This window comes from Podarcis melisellensis (assembly GCF_964234715.1).
Source record: "Podarcis melisellensis genome assembly, chromosome: 13".
In the NCBI taxonomy this organism is placed as follows: Eukaryota; Metazoa; Chordata; class Lepidosauria; order Squamata; family Lacertidae; genus Podarcis; species Podarcis melisellensis.
Window position 1 is genome coordinate 45389012 of NC_138545.1, and position 26273 is coordinate 45415284.

At 48.1% G+C, this 26273-nt stretch overlaps 1 protein-coding gene across 1 annotated transcript; it reads right to left on the minus strand.

The window, feature by feature from the left end:
- Nucleotides 1-6181: 6181 nt before the first annotated feature.
- LOC309356151 (mucin-17-like) lies at nucleotides 6182-24150 on the minus strand (the record flags this gene model as incomplete). Its single annotated transcript, XM_081887329.1, has 13 exons — nucleotides 6182-6761; nucleotides 9147-9208; nucleotides 10293-10390; nucleotides 12448-12609; nucleotides 13366-13528; nucleotides 14560-14622; nucleotides 15785-15945; nucleotides 17862-17920; nucleotides 18063-18181; nucleotides 20507-20614; nucleotides 22527-22691; nucleotides 23218-23980; nucleotides 24139-24150. The coding sequence occupies 13 exons, from the start codon at nucleotides 24148-24150 to the stop codon at nucleotides 6723-6725; spliced, it is 1974 nt and encodes a 657-aa protein (XP_081743455.1). The 3' UTR covers nucleotides 6182-6722.
- Nucleotides 24151-26273: the final 2123 nt, after the last annotated feature.

Genomic DNA, 26273 nt, shown 5'->3' on the forward strand with positions numbered 1-26273 from the left:
CACAGATAAATTACAGACACCATCCAGTAGCCAAACCATGGAGGCACCTCCGGATGCTGCACCCCCCTGCAATCCCTACACAGATCTGGCTGACACAAGCCACAAAACCACAGCTCGCCCCTATACACGAAGCCAAGCCAGAGCACAACTAAGTGCAGTACAGCCATCTTCTCAGAAAAACTCTTCACAAAGTTCAAGAGGTCAAGACACAAAGACTTTAGCAACTAATCCACACCTAATGACCCACCTAAGTGGTACTCAGGATATCACTCAAGAAATCACTCAGGATATCCCTCAAGTAATTAAGGAACAAAAGAAGAAAAGGCACACTAGCCTGGGAACTTCCTCTCTGCCCAGAACATTGGAGGCTATACACCACACCCCCTCAACAGTATTTATAGGAACTCAAACACTGAGATCCTGCTCTGTTCCAGTAACAAGAAGCCGAAAGCACCAGCCTGAAGATGACGAGTGAGACCTCGTCGAAACGTCGCCTAGACACCCCAACTTTTACACGGGAAGACACCCGAGGACACCAAAACCTGCATATATATATATATATATATATATAATATGTATGTGTATGTATATATGTGTGTGTGTGTGTACATGCTGACACACAATCAATACATACACAAAACACACACACATAAAATCAAGAGGCTTTTTAAGTTAGTTTTATACACACACACACACACACACACACACACATATCAAGAGGCTTTTTCCTATACTGTATCTATACATACACCTCCCCCCCCCAGTGCTTTTTCTGGGGGTACATGGGTACATATATCCCCTAAACATTTTGTGAATCTCTGTACTTTTGTCCATTTACTGTATTTATTTTTCCCACTTTGAACTATAAATTTATAGCCCACCCATTATTTATTTATACCCCACCCATCTGACCAGGCAGTCCACAATAAAAAGGATTTTATATACAGTGGTACCTTGGGTTACATACGCTTCAGGTTACATATGCTTCAGGTTACAGACTCCGCTAACCCAGAAATAGTACCTCAGGTTAAGAACTTTGCTTCAGAATGTGAACAGAAATCATGTTCTGGTGGTGCAGCGGCAGCAGGAGACCCCATTAGCTAAAAGTGGTGCTTCAGGTTAAGAACAGTTTCAGGTTAAGAACGGACCTCCGGAACGAATTAAGTACCACTGTATATAAAATTAAAAAACAGTCCGCATGCATTTACAATCCGTGAAAATAGTGCTCATAATCAGTTACTGCTACTACTATGACTGCTATTATTATTTTTAAAAGAATGAGGAAGCTGTATTTCAATCCAGCAATTAAATAGTTTTTTCCAGTGCCAGCGCTGAGGACAGCTTGTTCTGGAAGGAAACGAGCAATTTCTCGAAGCAATTAATTCAGAGGCTGCCAGTGCACAGAGCCTCAAGTAGCGACTGGTTTAGATAACATCCAACACACCCATAGGCTTTTTTTTCTTTTCTTTTTAAAATAAAAGCACAAGCAAATTATTTACAACCGTTTACAAAAGTCAAAAGCTCTCCTGTCTTTCTGAAGAGGCTGCTTCGGTTGCTTGTTTCCTCCTTACCATCAGCAGTGCCTCACCTCTCCAAAAAATGATGCCACTTAGTTTCAAGGCCTAATGCAAAGTGCTGCTTTTGACCTATACAGTGGTACCTCGCAAGACGCAATTAATTCGTTCTGCGAGTTCTTTCGTCTTGCGAATTTTTCGTCTTGCGAAGCACGGATTCCCTGGGTATTAACGGTTTTAAGAAAAAGGAAACAAACTTGCAAGACGTTTTCATCTTGCGAACCAAGCCCATAGGGAAATTCGTCTTGCGAAGCAGCTCAAAAAATGAAAAACTCTTTCGTCTTGCGAGTTTTTCGTCTTACGAGGCATTCGTCTTGTGAGGTACCACTGTAAATGGCCCAGGAGTGCAATACAGTGGTACCTCGGGTTACAGACCCTTCAGGTTACAGACGCTTCAAGTTACAGACTCTGTTATGACAGAAATATTACCTCGGGTTAAGAACTTTGCCTCAGGATGAGAACAGAAATTGTGCTCTGGCGGCGTGGCAGCAGCGGGAGTCCCCATTAGCTAAAGTGGTACCTCAGGTTAAGAACAGTTTCACATTAAGAACGGACCTCTAGAATGAATTAAGTTCTTAACCTGAGGTACCACTGTACCTCCAGGACTGCCTCTCTCCATAGGAACCTACCTGGACCCTGAGATCATCACCTGAGGCTCTTCTTCATGTGGCTCTTCCATGAGACGTTCAGAGGGTGGCAATGCAATAAGGCACCTTTTCTGCAGTGGCTCCTTGTTTGTGCTATCCCCAGAAAGGTTCGCCTGGTACCTTCATTATAACACTTTTAGGCGCCAGGCAAAAACGGTCCTCTTCATCTAGGCCTTTGGATGAGTAACATCTGAAACTGTTTTAAATGTGTTTTAGGAGAGGGGATACTGTATTTTTCGTCCCATAGGACGCTCCGACCCATAGGACGCACCAAGCTTTTGGGGGGGAAAATAAAGGACATTTCCCCCCTTTATTTCCCCCCCAAAAGCAGGTCTGGGAAACCGAACCAGGTCAAGGAACAGCGGGATGGCGGGGCTGTGCCTCCCTGCTGTCCCCCAAGCTTGTGGGGCTGGCCGATGTCTGCCCGGTGCGAGGGGCGCTCTGCTTCAGGGTGCCCCGCACGCCCGGCGGCAGGCTGCTATCCGCAGTGTGGGGAGCCCTGCCGGGAACTCCTGCAGGGCTGCCTAGGCTGCGGATGTGTTCCCGAAGCGCCGGGCACTCTGCTTTCAGGGCGCCCGGCGCTCCAGGAAGCAGGCTACTATCCGCAGTCTAGACAGCCCTGCGAGAACTCGCGCAGGGCTGCCTAGGCTGCGGATGTCTTCCTGAAGCGTGGAGAGCAAGAGCGGTCAGTGCACACTGACCACTCTCGCTCTCCAGGCTTCAGCGAAAGCCTGCATTCGCCCCATAGGACGCACCCAGATTTCCCCTTCATTTTTGGAGGGGGAAAAGTGCGTCCTATAGGGCGAAAAATACGGTTATTGAATTGTTTTTGCTCTTTATTATTATGTGGTTTTTTGTTTGTTTGTTTCTTATATCGTCTTTTTATATATTGTGAACCACCCGGAGATCTACGGATGAAGGGTGGTATGCAAAGTTAAATAACAACAACCACCAATACCAAGCTGAAGGTCTACCAGCCTTGTGTGTTGAGCATGCTGCTTTATGGAAGTGAGTCATGGGCAACTGTGGCCTAAACCACTGAGCCTCTTGGGGTTGCTGTTCAGAAAGTTGGCGGTTCGAATCCCCGCAACGGAGTGAGCTCTGTCCCTGCTCCTGCCAACCTAGCAATTCAAAAGCACACCAGTGCAAGTAGATAAATATGTACCGCTCTGGCTAGAAGGTAAACGGCGTTTCCGTGCGCTCTGGTTTCCGTCACGGTGTCCTGTTGTGCCAGAAGTGGTTTAGTCCTGCTGGCCACGTGACCCAGAAAGCTGTCTGTGGACAAAGGCTGGCTCCCTTGGCCTGAAAGCGAGATGAGTGCTGCAACCTGATATTCGCCTTTGACTAGACTTAACCGTCCAGGGATCCTTTACCTTTTTACGCTCGCCAGGAGTACAAATGCACTGTGTCAGGAAGATTTTGGGCAGGACAGGATTCCAAACAAAGATGTGCTCTCCCAAACCCACATTCCCAGTACAGTATGTTTGCACTTTTACCCCAGCAGCATTTGCACTGCCTTGGTCATATGCGTGGAATGCAAGCTGCCAACACAGTTCTAGTTTACAGGTTTTCTATCCTGGGGCAGCACAACCTATTTTTCTTTTGCCCCTTTTCTCAGCTCACCAAGCTCAAACCAGCACCAGATTTATGGTGGTGCGGCCGGTTCCCTCGTACAGGGCACCAAGCCGAGGGATACCAAAAAATAATAATAATAATAATAATAATAATAATAATAATAATAATAATAATAATACCTCTATTTATATGGGGTCCAAAGTCCACCCCTGCTCACACGACCCATTTTTGCACCAGTTCATTCACATTAAATCATGTATTAAAAAATTGCTCCCCTTTGCATGAATCCCCTGGCAACCTGCACCCTCCCTTTAGCAGAGTTTGCAAAACACAAGGGACTTCCACCAACCTGTTCATTGTCACCCTGATCTGTTTCATAGCTGTCAACGTTTCCCTTTTTTAAAGGGAATTTCCCTTATTCCGAATAGGATTCCTCGCAAGAAAAGGGAGAAGTTGAGAGCTATGATCTGTTTCCAAAATGTTTCCGGGACGCTTGGTTATTGATCCAGCATTTGTTCTGATTTGCTTCCTGGGAGGTTACACGACATCGCGTCAAGCAGCTGTTACCCCACCACTTCCAATGCATTCCCCCATTACTAAAAGTCCAGTTTGGGAAGGAAGCGTATTTGTTGTGTAAGTGCGCTAATCAGCTTCCGTTGTCTAACTCCAGTTTGCTGGTATGTGATTGGATCCACTCTCGACCGCCCGAAAATAGCAACAGTGTGGAAGTGCCCTTGTTCATTAATGGGCGCTGCCACGAATAAAGTCAATGAACACATTTGCAATCATTTAGATTTTAATCACTGCTCCACTACACGGAGCATTTGTAAAGTGCCAACAGTGTGCAGGTGATTTATAGGAACACAGACAAGACATTGGGACACCTTGAATACTAGTTCACGTGTTCAAAATCTGACATGACACGATCTTCCCCTGGAACTGTGAAGCCTAAGAATTGAAAAATTGGAAAAGTGGTATAATACCGACAAAAACAAATTATTGGAGTATTACAATATGTCCAAAACAATGGGAGAAATCGGAAGGATCTCAAAACAGAAGGTAGACAAGGACTGGAAGGTGTTTAAAGGATATTTGCAAATTCATATTGAAAAATCAGAAGTCCTATTAGAATAAACAAGTTCCGTTATAAATACTGAAATACCAAATAATATGGACAACAATGTATAACAGAAAATGAAGTAGAAAGTTGGTTTAATAGTGTGTGAAGGAAAGTAATAGAAATGGAAAGAAATTGCAATTGAGTAGATTGGAAGTCTAACACGGGGTGAGGGGTGAGGGGTGAGGGGTGAGGGACAGTGGTGGGAAAAGGATTGGATCTGGGTATGTTATGAATATTTTTAAGGACTGTATGAAATGTATGTTTGTTTGTATATCCGTAATATGTATGTATAAATGTATTAATGTTGAAATTATTTCAATTAAAAAAGAAAGAAAGAATTGAACTAGGGGACTGCCTGTTTGGAGACATCCTCACACTGTCATCTTCCTGCCTGGCCCTCCTGTGTTTGCTTTTTGTCATTGTGGTAAGTGGAGGCGTTGCTGATGCTGTTATATTTAATTCTATCCCACTTTTCCCCCTGAGAGGAGCTCAAGGTGGCTCACAGGTGGGGTAATAATTTAAAAGCAAGCGGATGGCACTGTGGGTTAAACCACAGAGCCTAGGACTTGCCGATCAGAAGGTCAGCAGTTCGAATCCCCGCAGCGGGGTGAGCTCCCACTGCTCGGTCCCTGCTCCTGCCAACCTAGCAGTTCGAAAGCACATCAAATTGCAAGTAGATAAATAGGTACCACTCTGGCGGGAAGGTAAACGGCGTTTCTGTGTGCTGCTCTGGTTTGCCAGAAGCGGCTTAGTCATGCTGGCCACATGACCCGGAAGCTGTACGCCGGCTCCCTCGGCCAATAAAGCAAGATGAGTGCCGCAACCCCAGAGTCGGTCACGACTGGACCTAATGGTCCCTTTACCTTTACCTTTAAACATGTTGGGCAGTGTGTATGGAGGTCCTGGGCTGCCCAGACGACAGGACCCCCCTCTCGGCCTTGCTGATACTGTCCAAAGGAAAGCAGAGCAAGACGTTTGGCATCAACTTGGCTGCAGGAATTGCCAGAATGAGGTGTACAAGGAGCCATCCAACTGTCTTAGGGACTCCAGGTTTGTACAGGCTTCACTCCTTAGCCTTTGCTTCTCCCTAGGATATCTCGCAAGGCAGTGGAGGTCTAGGATCAGTTTCTCCCTTCTCTTATATGGGCTACCTTCCCAGGTTGACAAGCCACATCTGCCCGCCACTTCCCTGTACAGTATGTGCAGAAACTGCCTTGTGGACCGTCGGATCCACTATCGATCTCGTCTGCTCAATCTGCTGGAAGGGTGTGTGTATGTTCTGTTAGAACATACAGATAATTACAATAAAAAACATCATTGTGTCAGCCCTTTCCTCACAAACAGTCACTTCCTAACAGCACTGTTGGAATAAGAAAGTCTTCATTAGGCAGTGGAAGGACAACAAGGAGAAAGCAAGTCTAAGTTCTGTATGGAGGGAGTTTCAAAGTCTAGGAGCAGTCATCAAACAACAACAACAACCAGTTTCCAATATCCCTATTCCCTGTTCTGTCTTCTGACTGACCAAGAGCACCTTTGTCTTGTCCGGATTAAGTTTCTGTTTGTTCACCTTCCTCTGGTCCACTACTGATGACAGATTCTGCTCCAGAACTGAGACAAGCTTCCTTGGATTTAGGTGGAAAGGAGAAACAGAGCTGGGTGTCTTCATCATACTGATGATACCAAGCCCCAAAACTCTCTCCCAGGTAGGAATGTAGACAACTGTAATATAGTCTGGCTGTTAGCGTTGGGCTTTCAGGGTCCTTGATGTAATTCAGTCGAATTTCCAGGATGTGTTCCAGGATGGGATCAACAGTTGGTCAATGTTGTTGGTTTTTGGAACTGCAACTGCAAAGAGAAAAGGTCAGATACTCTATGAGCTCCACAAAAGATTTGGGGTTCATTTAACACCCAAAGAAATCAGCAATTGCAAATGTGCACTTTAGATTTCGGTGAAATGTTACAAAGCCCTATAAAAGTAATGTATCTACAAAATCTTTTTTAGATCTGATTAATCACCTTTCCTGCAGCTAGTTAACTAAGACTGGGTTACTGCTTGCATGTAAACTCCACAACAACATCACTCCTTTGATTTAAACAACAACAACAGCCTTAGTATCTAAAGAAGTGTGCATACACACGAAAACTTATACCCAGAACCAACTTAGTTGGTCTCTAAGGTGCTACTGGACAATTTTTTAATTTATTTTGACAGCCTTAGTGGTGAGTGACAGCACTGTTGTCCGGAAAAAGATGTTGGGAACTGTAGTCCAATAGCATGTGGAGATATCTGTTGGCTACCTCTGGCTCATACAATGCTGGAGGAGGGCATGCCTGGCTGGCTGCAATCCTAAATAGGAACACTCTCGTTAGCGAGAGCGCAACGTTCTGTTGCAAGACCTGTTTGCCTTTTTGCAAGTTATACAGTCGTACTTTGGGTCTCAAACACCTTGGTTCCCGAACAAATTGGCTCCCGAATGATCGAAACCCAGAAGTGAGTGTTCTGGTTTTCAAAAGATTTTCAGAAGCTGAATGTCCGACGTGGCTTCTGATTGGCTGCAGGAGCTTCGTGCAGCCAGTGGGAAGCTGTGCTTTGGTTTCTGAACCTTTTTGGAAGTCGAACGGACTTCTGGGACGGATTCCGTTTGGCTTCCAAGGTACAACTGTACAGTAGTGCCCCGCAAGACGAATGCCTCGTAAGACGAAAAACGCGCAAGACGAAAGAGTTTTCTGTTTTTTGAGTCGTTCCCCAAGACGAATTTCCCTATGGGCTTGCTTCGGAAGACGAAACGTCTTGCGAGTTCTTGCGAGTTTGTTTCCTTTTTCTTAAAGCCGCTAAGCCGTTAATAGCCGCTAAGCCACTAATAGCCACTAAGCCGCTAATAGCTGTGCTTCGCAAGACGAAAAAACCGCAAGACGAAGAGACTCGCGGAACGGATTAATTTCGTCTTGCGAGGCACCACTGTATTTTGGAGCTGTTTCAGTTCCAGTTTTCACTACTTGGTTTCTTTCGTTTTGGTTGGGGAGATCATAATGACTGCAGCTCTCTCCAGTGGCTTCAGTAGGTTATTGCCCTGTATTGATTCTGGGGCAATTTTCTAAAAGGGCCTTTGCTGTGTTCTTCAGTGTTCTTCAGACAAAGACGGATGGGGAAATGTGTGCAGGGAGACTGCAATAAAGTTTGCTGCTTTCACCTCTGAGTGCCTGAGGCTTCATATGCACGACACTGGTCTCATCCAAAAAGTAATAGCTCTTTGTAGATTGACCGTGCATTAGCCCGCAGTGTGGCCATTTGAAACAGAGGAAAACAGACCTAATCGGTCCCAGCAATGGGTGTGTACCTACACTTGCCACATGGGTGTAGGCAGGGGGGCAGTTGCCCCCCTCTAAATCTAATTGGCCAATTGCGTCTGTTCTGCTCCCCCTAAAATAAATCCTGGCTACGCCCATGACCTGCCCAATGACATTTGGGGTGGGTGCATTGCAATAGCATAATCACTGCTTCCTGCTTCATTCACCTGAGGGACGTGCAAAGGGGGGAAAACATGGATTACCGAAGCAAGGGGAAGGTTTTCCAATGTATATCAAGTAAGCTCACCCACCCTGGTGGGCAGCAGGCTCTAGAATCAAGCTATACAGATTCTAAGTTGAGGATCAGCACTAACAATTCTGGATTCAGGAAAATGACATTTTCGGTGTGTGCTACAAATGGGCTGGGACATGGGTGGCACTGTGGGTTAAACCACAGAGCCTAGGACTTGCTGATCAGAAGGTCGGCGGTTCGAATCCCCGCGACAGGGTGAGCTCCCATTGCTCGGTCCCTGCTCTTGCTAACCTAGCAGTTCCAAAGCACGTCAAAGTGCAAGTAGATAAATAGGTACTGCTCCGGTGGGAAGGTAAACGGCGTTTCCGTGTGCTGCTCTGGTTCGCCAGAAGCGGCTTCGTCATGCTGGCCGGCTCCCTCGGCCAATAAAGCAAGATGAGCACAGCAACCCCAGAGTCGGCCACGACTGGACCTAACGGTCAGGGGTCCCTTTACCTTTACTTTACAAATGGGCTTGTGTGTGTACAGCGCCTGGTAATGATGAAGCTGCAAAGCTCATTCTGGCAGCTCCCACATGTTCCCTTGCAGGTCTCCATCTGCCCCCCCCCCTGATTTACCAGATCTGCATCAGTTGCTGGTCCCTGAGGATGAGAAGTGAGAAGCTTTGCAAGAGAGTTGGTTGTACTCACCTGTGTCGTCGTATCAACCGAGTCCAGAGACACCTGGAAACTCCTGTTTCTGTCTTGGCTTTCTGAGGAGGAGAGGGCCACAGAACAGCCAAAATGAATGATTGGTCTTAACAGAGAGCCTGTTTTCTCCATCGCAAAGCCTTCCTTGAGGGCATACCTTCCTGACTGCAGTTCTTTTCATTACAGCCGAGTACTAAGACTCAGGGACGCAGGTGGCGCTGTGGGTTAAAGCCTCAACGCCTAGGACTTGCCGATCGAAAGGTCGGCGGTTCGAATCCCTGCGGCGGGGTGCGCTCCCGCTGCTCGGTCCCAGCGCCTGCCAACCTAGCAGTTTGAAAGCGCCTCTGGGTGCAAGTAGATAAATAGGGACCGCTTACCAGCGGGAAGGTAAACGGCGTTTCCGTGTGCGGCTCTGGCTCGCCAGAGCAGCGATGTCACGCTGGCCATGTGACCCGGAAGTGTCTCCGGACAGCGCTGGCCCCTGGCCTCTTAAGTGAGATGGGCGCACAACCCCAGAGTCTGTCAAGACTGGCCCCTACGGGCAGGGGTACCTTTACCTTACTAAGACTCCTGTGTGCTTCAAAGAACAAGCTTGTGGCCAAAGGGAAGGGAGGGCTGTTGCTGAGAGAAGCAATGGGATGTGGGGAGGGGGGAAAGCTACATACAAACCAAGAAACACACACACACACACACACACACACCGATTTGCTCCTGGTCTACACAACCCTTGCAGCAGTGCCCTCCTCCTTGCTTTTTGCAAAGCAAGACATTTGCTTTCCTGGAAGCCATCAAAACTCCTGGGCCGGCCCTGGTCAGCCCTGTGCACAGATTGGCCCTTGGCCCTGCCACTCAGTTGCTCCGTAAAGTCACACACACACAGGGAGAGAGAGAGTTTGTGGAATGGCTGTAGTCTGCCTGGAGGTCAGGAACCCTTCCATAATATGGCGGGGAGTGGGTGCCTGTTTGTGGTTCCTCCACCAGAGACAGACGTATTCTGCACAGGTATAGATTCACGGCCTTGTTTTATCCCAGTGCAATATGAGGCACTGCTAAGAGGTCCCAAGCCTAAGCTGTGAAGAGCAATCCCTGGCCCATGGTCTTTGGCAACACACAGGTTACCTAATGTATGACATGAAGAGTCCTTACCTTCATCGGCAGCTCCTTCATTCAGGATGGTCAGCCCTCCTGAGGGCTTCCACTCTTCCTCATCTTCCTCATACCAGGCCTCAGCATCATCGGAGAAGCTGCAGGAACAACAACCAAGAGGTCATTACTAGGACCTGGAGGCAGACAGAAAGATGACAGCATTCAACATGTGCCAAGTACATTTTGCACCTAGCTATGGTTTTCCCAGTAGTGATGTATGGAAGTGAGAGCTGGACCATAAAGAAGGCTGATCGCCGAAGAATGGATGCTTTTGAATTATGGTGCTGGAGGAGATTCTTGAGAGTCCCATGGACTGCAAGAAGATCAAACCTATCCATTCTGAAGGAAATCAGCCCTGAGTGCTCACTGGAAGGACAGATCCTGAAGCTGAGGCTCCAATACTTTGGCCACCTCATGAGAAGAGAAGACTCCCTGGAAAAGACCCTGATGTTGGGAAAGATGGAGGGCACAAGGAGAAGGGGACGACAGAGGACGAGATGGTTGGACAGTGTTCTCAAAGCTACAAACATGAGTTTGACTGAACTGTGGGAGGCAGTGGAAGACAGGAGTGCCTGGTGTGCTCTGGTCCATGGGGTCACGAAGAATCGGACATAACTAAATGACTAAACAACAACAAAACCAGCCATTTGCAACCAGGTGAAGATGCCCGATGTCTCCACCACCTGGAGATGCATGTCTGAGAATCCTCTCGACTGTTTTCACACACTAGCAACACATCCTGCGGAATTCTACCCGTTATATTTTATCTGCACACTCAGAACGAATTTGGGCAACCAAAAGGCCATCTTGAGAAATAGGACTTTCGAGCTATCTGGCCCCAAAATGGCAACTAGGCATTCTGTTTTGGTGACTGTAACTCTGGTTTAAGGAGCTATTTGGCACGTAACTTATATATCTGAGTTTCCAACACCGCTCTTCCAGCGCAGGCTGCCCTCTCCCTTAGCTAACTCTTTTGCCAGCTCTTATGATTCATAAGGTGGGACGCAGGTGGCGCTGTGGGTTAAACCACAGAGCCTAGGACTTGCCGATCAGAAGGTTGGTGGTTCGAATCCCTGCAACAGGGTGAGCTCCCGTTGCTTGGTCCCTGCTCCTGCTCACCTAGCAGTTCGAAAGCACCCCTAAGTGCAAGTAGATAAATAGGTACAACTTTATAGCGGGAAGGTAAACGGCGTTTCCATGTGCTGCGCTGGTGCCGGCTCGCCAGAGCAGCTTCATCACGCTGGCCACGTGACCCGGAAGTGCCTCTGGACAGCGCTGGCCCCCGGCCTCTTAAGTGAGATGGGCACACAACCCTAGAGTCGCACACGACTGGCCCGTACGGGCAGGGGTACCTTTATCTTTATGGTTCATAAGACTTATGCTTTCAGCTTGTGGGGAAGAATATGCACCATCTATTACTCAGTCATCTAAGGACCTTGCTGTACTGGCTACCTTTGAACAGGTAGCATACCGATATCTCAGGGTTGTGTGTTTAAGTTCCACATTGGGCAAAAAGACTCCTGTATATTGCAGGGGGTTGGACTAGATGATCCTAGTGGTCCCTTCCAACTCTACAATTCTGTGATGGTGTTGTGTGGCTTGTTTGCTTTTGTCGGTGGTGGTATTATTTGTACGTCATTTATTTTCCTCTATTTCATTTTATACATCTATTCCCCTTCCCTTTTTTGTTTTGTTTTGTTAAAAGTGCAAATAAAAATAAAATAATAATACGTAAAAAAAGGATTTTCACAAAACCCCCAGCTAAAATGCTCCTCTCACCCTTTGTTATCCGCTGCTAAGACATGGGGAAGAAAACATTCATTTTAGCAGGGGATTCCAATGCATAAAATCCCCTTCTAAAATGAAGGAAAGCGCCTTTGTTTTAGCAGCACCTTGAGAGATGCTTTGAAGTCCACGGTTTCAAAGCATGTTGCAGCAGTTGGCACCGTGGCATCGGGCGACTGACCTGTCAAATTTCCCTGCGAGTTCAAACCTGATCCAGCTCGTGGGACAGAACAGATCCCCTACTCATTGCTATACAAGATCCCAGGAAATCGCTAACTCATTAGGTTCGGCTCCCTGCTAAGAAGGACCAGAAATTTAGGTTATTCTCCTCCAGCCTGCATCTTACCCATGCACTTCTTGTGCTTCTTACCTAGAATGAGACTTTCTCCGTCTGGCTCTGAGGAGGAATATCGCCAGGACGGTGCTGATCACTGCAAGGACAGCCAGCCCAACCCCAAAGCCGACATCGCTCTTTCGGATCGGTGTTTGGCAGCGATCATCCATGTACCAAAAGGACTCCACATCATTGCACCTATGGGAGAGATGTGCAAGTGGTTTCAGGGGAGCGCATTCCCCCTTCCCAAGACCTTGCCGGGTGTTAGAATTCCTGCTCCGTGATTGCAGTCATGGGATTGTTGTCTTGCACATGACGGTATATGTTTTGCCTCCACAGAGTGGAAAGTGACGGAGACAGGATGTTTGTGTCACTGTGTTCTGTGAAGTGGGACTATTGTCCTTTGTTCTTTCTCTTTGCTGTCTGATGCTAGAGAGAGAGGGAGCCATGTTACAGTGCTCCATGTGTGTTTATATGTAAATAAAGTAGATTAGCCAAAATGCTGAGTTGCTGAGGTCTGTCACGCGAACTGCGAAGACTCTGCGGATCCCTAGGTGTGTCTGTTGGCATCGGTTGCTGTGATGTTTGGGCAGAAGAAAGCTTTTGAAGCTCCTGAACGACCAGGAGGGAGAGATCATGCCAATCGGGCATGTGTCTCTGCCAGGGTCCTACTCAAGTGTAGGACGAGTGTATGGGAGAGATGTACAAGTGGTTTTAGGGGAGAGCATCCCCCCTTCCCAAAACCTTGCCGGGCACCCCTCATGCTGCCACTGACCTATTTGCACCTCAGTCCACATCTAGATTTTCTTGCAGAGGGAAAGAAGAGGAACAGGGCTCTTTCAGACTGTCACAGTTTTCAGCTGGGATTCTATCACATACTGGCACAAATTCAGGTTTGCAATGGGATGCCCGGATCCAGGGATATTTCTGCTCCCCGCTCCTCTGTCCGCTTACCTGCAGTAAGGGCCTCTTTCAGATATGCTACAGAAGCCATGGTTGCAGTTCATGGTGTTTTTGGTGTCCTTGGTGCAGTCGGAGATACAGCGCAGCATGCCTGTGGAGTTATCGGGGTAATAGTAGTCTGCATATCTGGGATCGATGTTTTGTCTGCAAGCGGCTGGGAAAGAGAAAGAAGAAGAAACCACTGCCACAAAAACCGCCAGGACCTTCATGAAGCCCTTAAGGCTATCATGGCTTCTCGCTTTGTCAGGCAGAGCCCCAGATTCACAGATGCAAGCCTTCCCCTCTCCCCTTAAAGAAACCTAAATTCTTTCTCCACCTTTTCATTCATTGCAGCGGCCACCCATCTACCCACTAGAACCAAGCAGGGCTGCACTGTGCCCCCCTGCCCCAATAAACCCAGCTCCACTTGCTCGCCCAGCTGCCTGCCCCTCCCCTCCCCTTGGCCAGGACTGTCTGGTACCAAAGTCACACTCAGGGAAGCGGAGGCAGCTCAGTGGGTACTGCTGATGGGGAGAGGGGGTCCAGGGCAGCAGCGACTACGACAGTGGTTCCTTTTTTGGCCATGCCCCACCTAAGCACCTCTAAAAGCCCAATCACCTTCTAAATCCGGCCCACAGACGGTCCAGGAATTCGCGTGTTTATACATGAGTAGAATGTGTCAGTAGCAGAATGTGTCCTTATATTTAAAATGGGTTATTTGTGGGGCCTGCCTGGTGTTTTCACATGAGTAGAATGCGTGCTTTTATTTAAAATGCATCTCTGGGTTATTTGTGGGGCATAGGAATTCATTCATTATTATTTTTTCAAAATATAGTCCGGCCCCCAACAAGGTCTGAGGGACAGTGGACCGGCCCCCTGCTGAAAAAGTTTGCTGACCCCTGGTTTAACAGATCAGTGTGGATCTGGTGATACTGATGCGGAATAGAATGTCCCTGTTTTCATCTGAGGAATGTTGGAGGGCATCTCTGCCAAACTATCCCACCACGAAAGAGAAGAAAAGAGGGCTGGAAGTGCCAACTTGGTAACACCATGATGCCGCCAGAAGAACAGGCAGGCAGCTCCCCTTGGGCGTAGAATGAGCAAGCATGCAGGACCAATTCCAGGCAGCTCACTGTTTTTTCTCTCATTGGACAGGCTGCAGGTGCATAAATAATCCCTTTGTCCCTCCCTAATTCTGGGACTCACCTTCAGCTGAAAAATTTGTGCTTGCGCTCAGAATAGGGTCAGGTGGAGCTGAAAAGCAAAATGCTGCGGAAAGAAAGACATGGTTACATTGCATGATTTTACTTATTTCCTTTCTTATATATTTTTTCTGCACCTCTTCAAAATGCCCTGACAGTCTCTCTAAAGTCTCTCTAAAGAAGGTAATTCTATCATTTTAATAATAGAATTATACTGTACTATTTTATACTGGGAAAGTGTGGAGAGGTATATGCTGTAATGTAATCTTGAACATAGGTCAGGTGGGTGGGGAATAATAATAATAATAACAATAATAACAATAATAACAATAATAACAATAATAATAATAATAATAATAATAATAATAATAATAATAATAATGGAATAGGTAAAGGAAAAGGGACCCCTGACAGTTAAGTCAGCGCTCATCTCGCTTTACTGGCCGAGGGATCCAGCGTACAGCTTCCGGGTCATGTGGCCAGCATGACTAAGCCGCTTCCGGCGAACCAGAGCAGCGCACAGAAACGCCATTTACCTTCCCACCAGAGCAGTACCTATTTATCTACTTGCAATGCGTGCTTTCGAACTGCTAGGTTGGCAGGAGCAGGGACTGAAAAACGGGAGCTCACCCCCTTGCGGGGATTCAAACCACTGACCTTCTGATCAGCAAGCCCTAGGCTCTGTGGTTTAGACCACGGCACCACCCGCGTCCCAATAATGAAATAGGACGTCCCTATTTTCATTGGAGAAATGTTGGACGGTATGTGAAAGAAGCTCTTGTTAGAAATAGGTGGATGGAGTTGGAGGAAATCAGGCACACACATCTTGGCTCCCTGAAGCATTTGATGAAGTAGAAGTTAGTCCAGGCTTGCTCAGCCTTGGCCCTCCATATGTTTTTGGCCTTCAGCTTCCACGATCCCTAGCTAGCAGGACCAGTGGTCAGGGATGATGGGAATTGTAGTCTCAAAACATCTGGAGGGCCGAGGTTGAGGAAGCCTGAGTTAATCCATAACAGCTTATTATGCCATAATGAAATTCTTCAAGGTGCCACAACCCTTTTTCTTGTTTTTGCTGCAAGAGATCAATCTGACTCCTTCTCTAGATATGGGCTCCTATTTAGTGCAGGGACTCCCAGCCATGGAACCTTTTGAGTACCTTTCTCTAGCCAGGAGGACACAATAATATTGAAATATCATCTTGAACTGGAAGACTGTTGCCCGGAGCTTACATGAGTTCGCCGTACTGCATTCCTCCTGAGTGGAGTTGACGGCAGTCAGCTGCTTCCGCACGACCTCTGTCAAATTCTGGACAGTTTTGTCAATGATGTTCACATCGTTGTTTATTACAGCTTTAATGATCACTTCGTGGTCCACGATAATGCTGCCTTTCCTAACACAGTGATGAAAAAGGGCAATATCTCAACCACCATTTTGTTGTTAAAAAGAGCACAGCAGGGCATAGCTGTCAATTTACAGATTTGAAAATAAGGGATCAGCAGCCAAAATAAGGGATTTTGCTGTTGTAAAGAGTTACATACATTGGTAGGATTGACAGATGCTGTCAATCCGGCGTGAGGCGGTTGTGGCGCCGCGGCGGCCGCTGAAGCGCCACCCTTCTGCGTCCCTCCCCATCCCCTCCTTTTCCTCCTCCCTCAGGCCGCCTCCTCAGCTGCCACCACTGCTGCCGCCTCCGGACTTGCGGGCGGCGTGGGCAAGAGTCTCTCTCCCTCCCCTTTCTCTCTCGGGCAGGGAAGGGCCGATGGAACTCCTCGCGCCAGGATGACGGCGCCAGCACGCGCTCTCTCTCGCGGTGGAGGACCCCGGGCTGTTGCTTCCCTCCCAAACTGCGCAAGCATGAAACCCGGGAAATTTAAGGGACATCATCAATAAGGGACAGCAGCGGGACACGGCGCTGGGATAAGGGAGTTTCCCGCCAAATAAGGGACGGTTGACAACTATGCGGCAGGGGTGCACGTTGACGAGGAGAAAGCCAAAACTGAAAATTCACTTATGTCCTTATGAATGTGCAACGGGGGCAGCCTAAATCTTGTTCTATCAGCATGGCTGTATACACACCATATACATTTAAAGGGCATGTTTTCCTCCAAAGAATACTGAGAGCTGTAGTTTGTGAAGGGTGTTGGGAATTGCAGATCTCTGATAGATGCCCTCCAGTTCCCATGATTATTTGCAGAATGCAATGTGCTTTCAATGTATGGCACACAAGCCAAATGCATAACAATGCATGGACAACAACAATGGGATATCAGCTCCGCCCAATGCATGATGGATAACAGCAACAACCGGAAAAGATAGACAGAACATTTTACAAGGACAGGAAGAAACACCACGGACAGAATAATTGCCACACGCAGGAAGAACAAGGAGTGCCTCATTTGTAGTTTTATAAATCATTTAATGTGTCAGCATGAATGGAAGTTATTAATATTGCAGTTGTCGTATAAGGGATTGTTATTATGACCGGAATGTAATTGAAATTCATAAGATTTTGTAACGCAGAAATAAAGAAATCATCAAACCATCAATTCTAGCATGCGGGGGGACAGGACCTTATCTAAATTATATAATTTGGTATTTGAATGATTGGTATTAGTAATTGTATTATAAATTGGTATTGTTATAATGAGGCTATTACAGTGGTACCTCAGGTTAAGTACTTAATTCGTTCTGGAGGTCCGTTCTTAACCTGAAACTGTTCTTAACCTGAAGCACCACTTTAACTAATGGAGCCTCCCGCTGCCGCTGTGCCGCCGGAGCACGATTTCTGTTCTCATCCTGAAGCAAAGTTCTTAACCTGAAGTAATATTTCTGGGTTAGTGGAGTCTGTAACCTGAAGCGTATGTAACCCGAGGTACCACTGTATTGGATTGTAATTGAAAACTAATAAAAATTATTAATGACAACGACAAGGACAACAACAACAACGCATGAACTGTCTCCGCTGTGGAAACATTCTTGATTTGGAATCTAGACTGGGGATGTTTTCAAAAAATGGACTACTCTTCAATCAATAGATGAACGTTAGTCATCCAGATAACAGGAGTACAGACAGGAGCAGCCTAAGATCTCCTAGGGAGAGATTTGGTGCCTGGGAATGATACGGAACAAGGGGGATTCTGGGAACAATAACCTCTTGGGTTTCCTTTGAGGAGAGAGGGACCTGGTAGGGTGGCAACAGGAAGCCAGGAGGACTCGTTCACTGGCTTCACCTTAGCCAAATCTGAAACATGAATAGGCCACTGGGCAATATGGCATCTCAAAGTGGTCTCTGCTTCAGGTACCTACCGCAGTTTTAAGATCACCACACCTTGGTATCCAGAGACGCCCTGATAAACATTGTCCATCTAAATGGTGGAGAGGAAAAATACAGAATGTCTTAATAATCCAGGCTGGAGTCATTTAGAGAGGGAAGGTAAACAGAATGGAAGAGAACTCTATAACCAACAGAGCCGGGTATTGAAGGATGAGCCAATGGCTCATTGTTACCTGCATCTTAAATTCCTCTTCCAAGCTCTTATACGCTTCTGACTCTTGGTTCTCGAGCTCTGGAACGAACTCCTTGTTGGTGATTTTCACTTGGACTTCAATTGTCACGGGCACACTTTCTAAAATGGAGGCAGATCGATCATCAGGCGACTGGAACATGTCCCCTCTGAGGAACTGCTAAAATGCTGGAGGTGTTTTAGTTAAGGTGAAACCCCACCCCACTAAGAAGGACACGAATAAGAAAAAAAAAACCGTATAAAATGTATGATGTGGAGAAACAGAAGTTTTTCTTCCCATTTCCTAACACTAGAACTTAACATGGGTTGCAATAGGGCAGGGCAAATGTCTAAATGGCAGATCTATGCTATTAGTAATAGTTATGGCTATTAGTTATACTTTAATTGACCCTCCTCGTTCAGATTTGGCTGATCCTCAGTCTAGGACAGGCATAGGCAAACTCCAGCCCTCCAGATGTTTGGGACTACAATTCCCATCATCCCTAGATAACATGACCAATGGTCAGGGATGATGGGAATTGTAGTCTCAAAACATCTGGAGGCCGGAGTTTGCCTATGCCTGGTCTAGGAACATCTGCCTCTGCCAGGTTCTATAGGCATTGGTTCTGATTATGCTGGAGGGATTTCCCCCACCCCACAGCTGATATTTACCCCCCAAAGATGCCATAAGCATGACCTACAGGGGCAAAGAGCAGCTGGGGTGTGAATCTACTGCGGGGCTCCAATCCAGATTTAGAGTAGAATCCAGATCAAAGGTGTAGGGAATTCCGCTTTCCTTCGAAATAAAAATGGTCAGGGTAAGCCTTTTTTTAAAAAGCGTCTTTAACACAATGTGGCGTTTTGCCCAAAGTTCAAAGGCTCCCTTGCGATTCCTGATAGCTGTTGCTAATGGCTCTATTCCAAGAGCAAATTAGAAGAGGAGAAATCCTTGCCAAGATTAGATATGATTTTCTCTATTTATAACTTTGTCCATGGGATTTATTGTGCTCTGAGTGCTCTTTTAAGAGTTCAAAAGTGCCATATAAATGTCTGATCTCATTTATATCATACTGAGGTCCAGCGCTGAGGGCCTTCTGGCGGTTCCCTCCCTGTGAGAAGCCAAGTTGCAGGGAACCAGGCAAAGGGCCTTCTCGGTAGTGGCACCCGCCCTGTGGAACGCCCTCCCACCAGATGTCAAAGAGAACAACAACTACCAGACTTTTAGAAGACATCTGAAGGCAACCCTGTTTAGGGAAGCTTTTAATGTTTAATAGACTATTGTATTTTAATATTCTGTTGGAAGCTGCCCAGAGTGTCTGGGGAAACCCAGCCAGATGGGCGGGGTATAAATTTTTATCATCATCATCATTATCATTATCATCATATTTATATATACAAAGGTGTTGAGAGCTGTCAGAAAATCCTTCACAGAGCTACAATTTCCAGCACCCGGAACAAACTACAATTCCCTGGATTCTTTGTGGGGAAGCTATGGCTGCTGTAGTGGTTAAGAGTGCTTTAAACATACGGCTTAAAGCCCCCAACTGTGGTCCCCACCCCAAATGTTTTTGCTTTACCCCTCCAACTCCCCCTGGATGTCTTTTAAAGAGAAGATAGCTGAATAACTTAATTTAATAATTAATTTAATAACTTAATAATAAGTAGTAGTAGTTGTTGTTAATACATCATTTTGTACGTTTTGCGGTAATTTTATGCATTGTGCCTTGCCGTTACTTTTATGGCTTGTAGTTTAATCATTCTTCATTGCAGTGGATAAGTCTGAACGGTTTATTATTTGCCGATATTTAATTTTACTGCTTACTGTTAGATTTTAACGGATTATTGAATATCACTTTATTTGATATAGGTTGTTTATTTTTAAGTTATTGTGACTTTTTTTGTATTGGATCAGACTATTATTATTATTGATGTTTGATGATACCCTAGTCTTTCCCGTCTTATATTCGGCGCAAAAGGAAGGAAAAAGGAAAAGAGGATTGGAAGAAATTTAAAGTTTATTTACAGAAACATTGTAAAATTAAGGAATGTTAGAAGGATGTTGGAATGAAGTCATGTGGTTTTAGCAGAAATGTTATAAAGGATTAAGTAAAAATAGATTGTTAATTGGTGAAAGGAGAGAATGTAAAGTTACATTATATTAAGATAAATTATAGGACAAAAACTGGGAAAGATGGAAAGGATTTGCTGAAATAGCTAACTGAACTAGAATACAAAAAAGGGAGGTGTGAGGAGGTCAAGGAAACAAGCAAATGAAAGATAAGTTATGGGAAGGTTCAATTTGTTTTTTAATTGTTTATATTTTTCTGTTTTTTATTTTTTGTTTTTTATTGTGATGTGTTGTCTTGTTTTTGCTTAATTTTGCGTTTTTTCTTTTTTCTTTTTTGTAACCTTTAAATGGGGGTCAGGTTGCTCTCGGGTTCTACTTACCGACTTCAAAAGGCATGTCTTCAACTGGGAACTCACACTTCGGTCCATAGAAATTGCTAAGGCACAAACATTTGATGCCATCATGTGTTCCCCCATTTTCACACGTTTCTGGAAGAGAGAAGGTTTCCCCCACAAAATGTGGTTAGCAGCAATCTAATGTACAGGTATATAGAGAAAAAGACAGAGGAAAAATGAAATTCTTCTTGACACTCAAGTAACGTTTCACAATTCCTCAGAGCTGAAAATTTAATATCAGCCGAGGATGCCATGAAACACTTGCTACTCTTTTAAGGTGCCACAGGTTGAAGAAGAGTGGAGCGGGAAGGTAAGGTAAAGGTAAAGGGACCCCTGACCTAGGTCCAGTCGTGGCCGACTCTGGGGTTGCAGCACTCATCTCGCTCTATAGGCCGAGGGAGCCGGCATTTGTCCGCAGACAGCTTCCGGGTCATGTGGCCAGCATGACTAAGCCGCTTCTGGCGAGCCAGAGCAGCGCACAGAAACACCGTTTACCTTCCCGCCAGAGCGGTACCTATTTATCTACTAGCACTTTGATGTGCTTTCAAACTGCTAGGTTGGCAGGAGCTGGGACTGAGGAACAGGAGCTCGCCCCGTCACGCGGATTCGAACCGCCAACCTTCTGATCAGCAAGTCCTAGGCTCTGTGGTTTAACCCACAACGCCACCCGCATAGCAGCTCCCAAAATACACTTAAATAACAAACGTATTAAGTTCATCTGAAAGGTTTTAGAAGTGCCCTGTCTAATCCAGCTTTGGGCCATGTTGGCAGGCATGGCACCAAGGCCCTCATTCCTGCTAATTTTGGAAGTTGGTGAGCATTGTTGCAGGGAAATCAACACTGACCTTCCCTTGTCCACATAGTCCACATTGAATGTCCCTTGTCCACATTGAATGTGTACAACCCCTTTGCAGCCAGTTGCCAAAAATCACTCTCTAAAATGTTCAAACCACTATGGCCAAACTCCAATTTGATGCCATTATCCGCTGAAGTGGCAAACTTCCTTTGCCTTCAGTGGTAAAAGGTAAAAAGGTAAAGGACCCCTGGACGGTTAAGTCCAATCAAAGGCGACTATGGGGTTGCGGCGCTCATCTCTCTTTCAGGCCAAGGGAGCTGGCGTTTGTCCACAGACAGCTTTCCGGGTCATGTGGCCAGCAGGACTAAACTGCTTCTGGCACAACGGGACACTGTGATGGAAGCCAGAATGCATGGAAACACCGTTTACCTTCCCACCACAGTGGTACCTATTTATCTACTTGCACTGGTGTGCTTTCGAACTGCTAGGTTGGCAGGAGCTGGTACAGAGCAACGGGAACTCACTCCGTTGTGGGGTTAGGGGTCGGCAAGCCCAAGAGGCTCAGGGGCTTAGACCACAGAAAGGCAAGATAGAGAAGGAGATGCAAGCCAATGAAAATGGACTGCTATGGGAAAGGGAACTGAGGTAACCAGTGCTTTTTTTTCTTTAAAAAATGTTTAGGAGTACTCTCATTTTGACTCAAGAAAATCACGATTTTATAGTTCAAATCGGGGGGAAATAAATACAGTAAATGGACAAAAGTACAAAGATTCACAAAATGTTTAGGCGTATGCGTACCCCTGAGTATCCCCAGAAAAAAAGTGCTGGAGGTAACTGCTTAGAAAGCTGGTCTTCATTGCATTCTTGTGCCACAAGGCATCTCCTGAGCCAAGACATATCTGTAGGAAGTCTCAACGCCTCACCAGAAACCTCGCAGAAGCTTCTCAGAGAAAAGGAAGGCTTCTCTGGGGCAAGGAGAACCAGAAATCTGATAATGACTAAAACTCAGGGAACTCGGAAATTCCAGACAAAGGTTCCCCATGCAGATGAAATGGAAAGGCTACAGAACTCTGAAACCTGAATCTGAAACCTGAAAAAAATGCCTCAAGGAAAAGGAAGCAGCTAAATTTCATATTTGTTCCCAGTTTCCCACACAGCTATATAGAAGCCATTGAAAACAGATTCAGCAAAATAAAACCAAATGATCACCTGTAATGCTCTGTCTAGTAGTGGTGGTGGTAGATGAAGTTGTAACTGGTGGCATGGAAGAGCTGGTAGTGGTAAGCGATGTGGTGGTGGTGGTGGTTGTGGGTGTGGTGGTAGTCGTGGCCGGCGAAGTGGTGGTGGTGGTTGTGGTAGTGGTGGTAGTCGTTACTGGTGAGGTGGTGGGTGTGGTGGTAGTCGTTGCAGGTGAGGTTGTTGTTGTGGGAGTGGTGGTAGTCGTGGCTGGCGAGGTGGTGGTGGTGGTTGTGGGTGTGGTGGTAGTCGTTGCCGGCGAGGTGGTAGTAGTGTGAGTGGTGGTAGTCGTTACTGGTGAGGTGGTGGTTGTGGGTGTGGTGGTAGTCGTGGCCGGCGAAGTGGTGGTGGTGGTTGTGGTAGTGGTGGTAGTCGTTACTGGTGAGGTGGTGGGTGTGGTGGTAGTCGTTGCAGGTGAGGTTGTTGTTGTGGGAGTGGTGGTAGTCGTGGCTGGCGAGGTGGTGGTGGTGGTTGTGGGTGTGGTGGTAGTCGTTGCCGGCGAGGTGGTAGTAGTGTGAGTGGTGGTAGTCGTTACTGGTGAGGTGGTGGTTGTGGGTGTGGTGGTAGTCGTGGCCGGCGAAGTGGTGGTGGTGGTTGTGGGAGTGGTGGTAGTCGTTGCCGGCGAGGTGGTGGTGGTGGCTGTGGGAGTGGTGGTAGTCGTTACTGGTGAGGTGGTGGTTGTGGGTGTGGCGGTAGTCGTGGCCGGCGAGGTGGTGGTGGGGGCTGTGGGAGTGGTGGTAGTCGTTACTGGTGAGGTGGTGGTTGTGGGTGTGGCAGTAGTCGTGGCTGGCGAGGTGGTGGTGGTGGCTGTGGGAGTGGTGGTAGTCGTTACTGGTGAGGTGGTGGTTGTGGGTGTGGTGGTAGTCATTGCCGGCGGGGTGGTGGTAGTGGGAGTGGTGGTAGTCGTTACTGGTGAGGTGGTGGTTGTGGGTGTGGTGGTAGTCGTTGCCGGCGGGGTGGTGGTAGTGGTAGTGGGAGTGGTGGTAGTCGTTGCCGGCGGGGTGGTGGTAGTGGTAGTGGTGGTGGTGGTAGTCGTTACTGGTGAGGTGGTGGTTGTGGGTGTGGGTGTGGTGGTAGTTGTGGCCGGCGATGTTGTTGTTGTGGGAGTGGTGGTAGTTGTGGCCGGCGAGGCGGTGGTGCTGGTTGTGGGTGTGGTGGTAGATGCGGCTGGTGAGGCGGTGGTGGTGGGTGTGGGTGTGGTGGTAGTAGTGGCAGGCGAGGTGGTTGTTGAGGGAGTGGTTGTAGTCGTGGCTGGCAAGGTGGTGGTTGTGGTGGTAGTTGTGGCTGGTGAGGTTGTTGTTGTGGGAGTGGTGGTAGTTGTGGCCGGTGAGTTGGTGGTAGTGGGAGTGGTGGTAGTCGTAGCCGGGGAGGCGGTGGTGGTGGTTGTGGGAGTGGTGGTAGTTGTGGCTGGCGAGGTGGTGGTGGTGCTTGTGGGTGTGGTGGTAGTTGTGAAAGGCGAGTCAGTGCTGGTTGTGGGAGTGGCGGTAGTTGTGACAGGCGAGTCAGTGCAGGTGGTTGTGGGAGTGGCAGTAGTCGTGGCTGGCGAGTCAGTGCTGGTGGTTGTGGGAGTGGCAGTAGTCGTGACCGGCGAGTCCATGGTGCTGGTGGTGGAAGTGGCGGTAGTCGTGACTGGCGAGTCAGTGGTGCTGGTGGTTGGAGTGGCGGTAGTTGTGACAGGCGAATAAGTGCTGGTGGTTGTGGGAGTGGCAGTAGTCGTGACAGGCAAGTCAGTGCTGGTGGTTGTGGTAGTGGCGATAGTCGTAGTTGGCGAGTCAGAGCTGGTGGTTGTGGGAGTGGCGGTAGTCGTGGTTGGCGAGTCAGTGCTGGTGGTTGTGGGAGTGGCAGTAGTCGTGACAGGCGAGTCCGTGGTGCTGGTGGTGGAAGTGGCGGTAGTCGTGACTGGCGAGTCAGTGCTGGTGGTTGTGGGAGTGGCAGTAGTCGTGACCGGCGAGTCCATGGTGCTGGTGGTGGAAGTGGCGGTAGTCGTGACTGGCGAGTCAGTGGTGCTGGTGGTTGGAGTGGCGGTAGTTGTGACAGGCGAATAAGTGCTGGTGGTTGTGGGAGTGGCAGTAGTCGTGACAGGCAAGTCAGTGCTGGTGGTTGTGGTAGTGGCGGTAGTTGTGACAGGCGAGTCAGTGCTGGTGGTTGTGGGAGTGGCGGTAGTCGTGACAGTCGAGTCAGTGCTGGTGGTTGTGGGAGTGGCGGTAGTTGTGACAGGCGAGTCAGTGCTGGTGGTTGTGGGAGTGGTGGTAGTCGTGGTTGGTGAGTCAGTGCTGGTGGTTGTGGGAGTGGCGGTAGTTGTGACTAGTGCGTCAGTGGTGCTGGTGGAGGGAGTGGTGGTAGTCGTGACTGACGAGTCAGTGCTGGTGGTTGTGGGAGTGGCAGAGGTCGTGACAGGGGAGTCAGTGCTGGTGGTTGTGGGAGTGGCGGTAGTTGTGACTAGTGAGTCAGTGGTGCTGGTGGTGGGAGTGGCGGTAGTCGTGACAGTCGAGTCAGTGCTGGTGGTTGTGGGAGTGGCGGTAGTCGTAGTTGGCGAGTCAGAGCTGGTGGTTGTGGGAGTGGCAGTAGTCGTGACAGGTGAGTCCGTGCTGCTGCTGGTGGAAGTGGCGATAGTCGTGACTGGCGAGTCAGTGGTGCTGGTGGTTGGAGTGGCGGTAGTTGTGACAGGCGAGTCAGTGCTGGTGGTTGTGGGAGTGGCGGTAGTCGTAGTTGGCGAGTCAGTGCTGGTGGTTGTGGGAGTGGCAGTAGTCGTGACAGGCGAATCCGTGGTGCTGGTGGTGGAAGTGGCGGTAGTCGTGACTGGCGAGTCAGTGCTGGTGGTTGTGGGAGTGGCGGTAGTCGTAGTTGGCGAGTCAGAGCTGGTGGTTGTGGGAGTGGCGGTAGTCGTGACAGGCGAGTCAGTGCTGGTGGTTGTGGTAGTGACGGTAGTTGTGACAGGCGAGTCAGTGCTGGTGGTTGTGGGAGCGGCGGTAGTTGTGACTAGTGAGTCAGTGGTGCTGGTGGTGGGAGTGATGGTAGTTGGGACAGGCAAGTCAGTGCTGGTGGTTGTGGGAGTGGCGGTAGTCGTGACTGGTGAGTCAGTGCTGGTGGTTGTGGGAGTGGTGGTAGTCGTGACAGGGGAGTCATTGCTGGTAATTGTGGGAGTGGCAGTAGTCATGACAGGCGAGTCAGTGCTGGTTGTGGGAGTGGTGGTAGTCGTGGCTGGCGAGTCAGTGCTGGTGGTTGTGGGAGTGGCAGAGGTCGTGACAGGGGAGTCAGTGCTGGTGGTTGTGGGAGTGGCGGTAGTTGTGACTAGTGAGTCAGTGGTGCTGGTGGTGGGAGTGGCGGTAGTCGTAGTTGGCGAGTCAGAGCTGGTGGTTGTGGGAGTGGCGGTAGTCGTGGTTGGCGAGTCAGTGCTGGTGGTTGTGGGAGTGGCAGTAGTCGTGACAGGCGAGTCCGTGCTGCTGCTGGTGGAAGTGGCGGTAGTCGTGACTGGCGAGTCAGTGGTGCTTGTGTTTGGAGTGGCGGTAGTTGTGACAGGCGAGTCAGTGCTGGTGGTTGTGGGAGTGGCAGAGGTCGTGACAGGGGAGTCAGTGCTGGTGGTTGTGGGAGTGGCGGTAGTCGTGACAGGCGAGTCCGTGCTGGTGGTTGTGGGAGTGGCAGAGGTCGTGACAGGGGAGTCAGTGCTGGTGGTTGTGGGAGTGGCGGTAGTTGTGACTAGTGAGTCAGTGGTGCTGGTGG